The sequence below is a fragment of the Triturus cristatus genome, chromosome 4_1 (assembly GCF_964204655.1).
Source record: "Triturus cristatus chromosome 4_1, aTriCri1.1, whole genome shotgun sequence".
NCBI lineage: Eukaryota > Metazoa > Chordata > Amphibia > Caudata > Salamandridae > Triturus > Triturus cristatus.
In genome coordinates, this window is record NC_140585.1 from 644487085 (window position 1) to 644493084 (window position 6000).

The following is a 6000-nucleotide window of genomic DNA, read 5'->3' on the forward strand; positions in this document are numbered from 1 at the left end:
TCACATGCAGGGCAGAGTCACAAGTTCAGGTTGACAACTGTGGAGCGCTGGCCATACACAGGGACCCAGTAAGGCCATCTGAACTAAGTACCCTAAATCTTGGTTGCAGAGCATTACGAAATCCTGCATTGAGACTGCGTCACACAGCGGCGGTTCCAGTGAGGTGCGGCATGTAATACGAGGTTCTGCATTGAGGATGCATCGTGCAACAGCTTTTCTGATACGGAGCTTCGAGGAGATGCCTCGCACTGCATCTGTTCTGTCCAAAAGACCACAGCTAAGCTGGCAGACCACCATCAGGTCCACTTCCAAGGGCGCAGGACAGTGGTGGCAACACTTGGAGGAGAAGAATCACGGCAGACAGAGTACAGGTGCAGGGTTCAAGGTAGTTGGAGCCTTTTCGTTCCCTGGGGCTTTGATCAGGAGAAAGGCCAACTAGCCCTTGGAGTCACTCTTGTGGTCCTGGATTCAAGATGCAGGTCCAGTCCTTCTCACCAAGACAGCATGACAGCAGAGTAGCAGTCGTTCTTGCAGCAGAGCAGCACTACAGTGCTTTCGAGTCTTTCACCGGTCCAGAGGTGTACTGAGGGGTACTGCAAAGTTGGTTCTGAGGGTCCACCTTTTATCCTTCGTGCCATCATTGAAGTGAAAGAAGCTTCTGGAGTCCTCCCTCTTTAGAGGTTTCTGGAATTTCCTACCTCCCTTCCCTGGCCCCAACTTGTCTGTGGGCACAAAAGACTTGTGTTAAACTCTTTGTGATGAACCGGCATACAAGATGGATAGGTTACTGATGGGCAGGGGAGGGTACACAAGGGCCTTATATACTAAACCTAGAGGGAATGTCCTTACAGGACTCACCACACACATGATTACCCTATGATATACAGTAAACAAAAGCTTGGGGTGGCATGTCATTCTGACCCAAAGCACTCTGCTCTGGGACAGCACGAAGATAGGCAGGATTCACACTTGCAAAAGTTTCAACAGGTGGGACCTCATTGGTATCTCGACAGTGGGAAACATCTGGATATGGGGAGGGGGGTGATTCCTGTCGCGGATCTACAGACGAAGTTTACACTGGCCCCAACAGAAACCTTCAGGTACCTACAAGTCAGACACGTCCTAATGGCGCCCATCCCCCCAGGGAATAGTCCCCCTGAAGCCTCACTGCTTGAGGACAGTCTTCGCACAGACTTTATGGAATGTAAGGTAATCTCCCTGACCTTTCAAAAGCTACTATATAACTCCTCAATCCCCTTCAGAAGCTCCGTGGGTACTGGCATCGTGATTTGGGTGATCTGGATGAGGAGGACTGGCAGGAAGTCCTTGGACCCCTAGGGAGTTAGCTATTTCTGCGAGATTAAGGCTAATTCAATTTAAAATCCTACATGGGGCCTACCTCCCTAGAGCCACAAGGGTCAAAATGGGTAGAGAAATCATCATATATTGCCAGCAATCACGTGGACAGGAAGGTATGTTATATCATCTATTATGGGAATGTCCAGTGATCATGCAGTATTGGAGAGAAGTGGTGAACACAATGGCCAGGGTCTGCCGGGGAGACTTAGAATTAGAGACTAAACAAACAGTGTCTCCTCTATATCGGGGATGGGACAGATCTAAGTTGGAAAGACCAAATATGGGCTATACTGGGTATGATAATAGCAAAACGTAATATAGCAAGACACTGGGGAGCCCAAGCCACACCAACTCTCCGAGACTGGGGTAAAGACATGGACTCATGCATGATCACAGAAAGCCCGGCATACAGTAGCAGATGTTAAGCAAAGAAGTGGAAACAGATTAGGGCAAAGTCAAACACACACAGGGGAGGAAAGTTTACCAGTCCCTCTGAGAGGTTGATAGGGACAGTAATAAGGCACAACAATAATGGGAATTTGAGTGAGGATGTACTGGAGATGGATTAACAGGATGAGGAATTGTTTTGCACTATGTTGCAAATTACATTTGAATTGTACTGCAGCAAAGTCAAAAATGCTTCATTCAACTAACAAGTTACTTACAATAAAAAGATAAATAAAAAAAAAACATATCAAGGCATTTGGTTTGGTAGCGACTTAAACACTTCCCTATCATTTAATGTAACCAAAACTCTATTTCAACACATCTCCTGGTGGGGGCACACGGAAACAATCAAAATGATAATTTCACCAATGGTCAACTTCCTTACCAGTATGTTGCCCATGTCTCTCACTGCTTCTTTTTTTGTGGAAGTAGATAAATTAGTTACCAATTTCGTGTGGAAAGCCAAGCGCGATGGAATTTTGACTGGCATCTTGCGTTTAAACAAGAAACGAGGTGGCATTAACTTACCGACTTACTCAGATATCAATGCACCTTTTTGGCAGCACAAAGCTGTTGGTTGTTCAGGGACCTCGATAACCTTTCCCCACCGTGGCTGTGGAATGAAATATATTTAATCCACCTGTTACCGCTTTCTTTGCTGTTGACAATCCTACATATCAAAAATGTACATATCGCCCACTCTCAACTGATGTTCCTGGACACATTCGCTGCCTTATTACAGGTAGATAAGTGCCTTCTTAATCACTTGTCTGGATCAATAACGACTTCCTTATGGTGCAATCATACAATTAAATTGTATGGGAAAACGCTAATTTGGGACTTATCGGCCCTTAACACAATCAGCGAACTGGCTATCCCTGCCAATCCAATTCCATTCTCATATACTTTTTGGCATAACATTTTATATTTTTTTTTTAATTTGGGTGTTATACGTAAACTTCCTCGTCCACATTCTCCCAGTTTCCCTACTTTAAGAGATTAGGACATTCTGCTTCACGCTTATACAAATTGTTAGAACCACCTAAGGCCTCCCTATCTAGGAGTATAATAAAGAGTGGCAGCCTCTTATTTCACCCTTTTATTCATCTCGCTTCTCAGATGATGTTTGGAGTAGAATTTGGAAATCAACCATCAGGGCAAAAATTACTCTATTCTCGTCTACACATAAGACATATTGGACCCCCTCCAGACTCCACAAATTAGGCCTCTTACTTCTGATACCTGTTGGCGTTGTGGGGAGGGCAGGGGATCCCTTGAACATATGTTTCTTACATATAAGCTAACTCACCCCTTGTGGGGCAGACTCCAAGGCACGATAGAACACATTTTCAAGATCCCTTTTAAGCTCGACTTCCTGACCATAACCCTAGGTCAAATAGCCTATCCACATCCTTTATGGATCCACATCCTGTATGATTATCCGCACAAGATATATTCCGAGACTTGATGCTTGCTCTTGGAGCAAAAACTATTCTCTCTCAGTTGAAATCCACATCAGAGATCCTATTCAATAAATGGTGCAATATGTTATGTACCTCTAGAACTGCTGATAATATGACCACCGCCTTGAGACCCTCACAGGTGAGTAGTGCACTCTATAAAGCCCTGATTGATTGCTTAATTGATTTATGGATTGATGTATAAAAAATGACATAACATGTCTGGCGCACGTTGTCTATGGGATTCTTTTGTTGTTTATCTGCAAAAGTCTAAACCACCCTAAATGGTGTTCCAATATACAGTTTATACATGTAGTATGATTCCTTGGTGAATTTCATCATCTTTATTGTGCACTCCATCCCCTTCCATTTCCCCCTAGCCCCTATTTCTTCTCTTTCTTTCGCACTATCTGCCTTTTTTATTTCAGTTATTACGCAGTGCACTCACAACTGAGTTTAAATGGACTATTGCTTATTTTAATGAGTTGCCCAAACTGTGTTATCTTTCAGGATTGTGTTTACAACTTATTGTGTATGCTATCTTCATTCCTTCTGGTTATATGCTACAAAATGTACACAAGACTACTCTATTGTATGCTTGGCATGGTTATGTTTACCTTGTGGACTTTACTGTTGTTTTCTTTTCTTACAGTGTTTGTACTGTGCATTTTCTTTTTTGCTCAAATTTAAAAAAAAATAGTTGAAATCAAAAACGTACATGTCCAGCTTTTTAAATACACTGCACCTGCCCTATGGTCTGTTTAGGGCCTATCCTTGGGGTGACTTGTATGTATTAAAAGCAAGGTTTAGGCCTGTCAAAAAGTTGATTTTGCTAGGGCGAAATGGCAGTCTAAAACTGTGCACACAGGCTGAAATGGCAGGCCTGAGACATGTTGAAATGGCTACTTAATTGGGAGGCACAATAAGTGCTGCAGGCTCATTAGTAGCGTTTAATTTACGTGCCAGGGATACATGTAGTACCACTTTACTGGGGACTTGCAAGTAAATTAAATGTGCCACTTGACTGTAAGCTAATTTCAGCAGATTTAAAGGCGAGAGCACAAGCATTTTAGCACTGGTTAGCAGTGGTAAAGTGCACAGAGCCCTAAAAAGCCAACAAAACGGTTTCAGAAAGTAGGAGGGTGATGGCAAAAGGTTTGGGGATGACCCTGCAGAGATGCCAAGTCCAACACATATATACCATGGTTTAGTCACATGCAGGGCAGATGAGAGAGCTATTACTGGGAGGGAGGATTCATGAGCTGAGAAATATGCATGAAGATATAGCATTTCACCGAAATATTTTAATGAGCTATTACTGGGAGGGAGGATTCATGAGCTGAGAAATATGCATGAAGATATAGAATTTCACAGAAATATTTTAATGACAGAAACTTATTCTGCAGCCAGTTAAGGACGGTACAGCCTTTAGTGAGCAGTGAGCACACCATATTGACTTTGAGCATGCCTACTGCCCACTTCCCATACCATCAGTGTCTGTAACAGATGGACAATGCAGTGTTTTTTCTTCCCTTGCCCGCTCACACTCTTCTGTTGGTTGCAATAAAGGGGACTACTACTATGGGCATGAGGCCCAGGCTGAAGCTACTTATGCCAAAAACGTAATCTAGTAGAAACCATTTATAACTGGTGAACTGGAATTTTCATGAGGAATATGTTTTGACCTCCATTGTTCCTGTAGTGCTTCAGATTTTACACTGTAGCTTTCACTAAACTTTGATCTTCTCTAAGGTAGTATTTTTGGATTCATGAATGCAGTGCAACTCGCTAAGTGCTGTTTGTGTGACGTTCAGTTACTTTCTGTTTGTTTTAATTACCAATGATTTTCTTGCAGACTGTGTCCATTCTGGAGCAACGGCTGACTTTGACTGAGGATAAACTGAAAGAGTGTATGGACAATCAACAGAAAATAATTTTCCAGATACAAGAAGGAGAGTAAAAAGTGGCCTCGGGATAAAAAGGGAGAAACAATATTTAAATCAAATGTACCTATTGCTCTCCCTGCCTGATTCGCAGATCCACCCACTAATCACTGGTACCGTGGGGTGGGTAAATAGTGGTGTGCACTTACCACCCCACTCATGTTGCACCCCTCGGAACAAGAAACTATGAGATTCATGCATGGTTTCATTCAGTGTGGCATGTTCACAGGGAGTTTGTGCTGAAACAGGACTGCTGCCACAATTGTAATCGGGACCAAAGGGTTTAGTATCCAGTATTGTTTACTATGAAATAATTGCAACATCAACTACCGTCTATTTAATTGTTGAAAATCAAATGTACAGTTTAATGCGTACTCATTTATAATTAAATAAGCAGTTGAGACTTATCAAAGTAGTTTTCGTAGTATTTATTGCCTTCTTAGTTAAAAAACAATTTGGGCAAAAATTCATGTTCTATTTGAAGGACTGCAAATACTAAGGGGCCGATTTAGAGTTTGATGGAGAGGCTACTAAGTCGCAACAGACTACCTTCCCCGCCAAACTGAAGGTACGCATGTCCTCATTTAGATACAGGCGGACATTCATTATGTCGATGGCAGACTACTCCAACTCCTTTTCTGCTGCTGACATCAACCTCTGACGGTCGACAGAGTAAGGGCTGCTGGAAGTCCGGCCACACATCTGCCCACCCAATTTAGAGTGGGTGAACACATGGCCAGTTTTCACTGCCCATCACCGGCGGGCAGTAAAAACTGCAAAATGCCTCCATT

At 43.0% G+C, this 6000-nt stretch overlaps 1 protein-coding gene across 4 annotated transcripts in view; it reads left to right on the forward strand.

Annotated features, from left to right (window-relative positions):
* LOC146855326 (uncharacterized) overlaps nucleotides 1–5621 on the forward strand; it is a 915814-nt gene extending 910193 nt beyond the window's left edge. For all 4 annotated transcript variants that reach the window (XM_085653035.1, XM_085653037.1, XM_085653038.1 and 1 more), the window contains one exon: nucleotides 5122–5621. In XM_085653035.1, the coding sequence (XP_085509161.1) occupies nucleotides 5122–5226 (105 nt within the window). In that variant the 3' untranslated portion in view covers nucleotides 5227–5621. The remainder of the gene's footprint in view (nucleotides 1–5121) is intronic.
* Nucleotides 5622–6000: the final 379 nt, after the last annotated feature.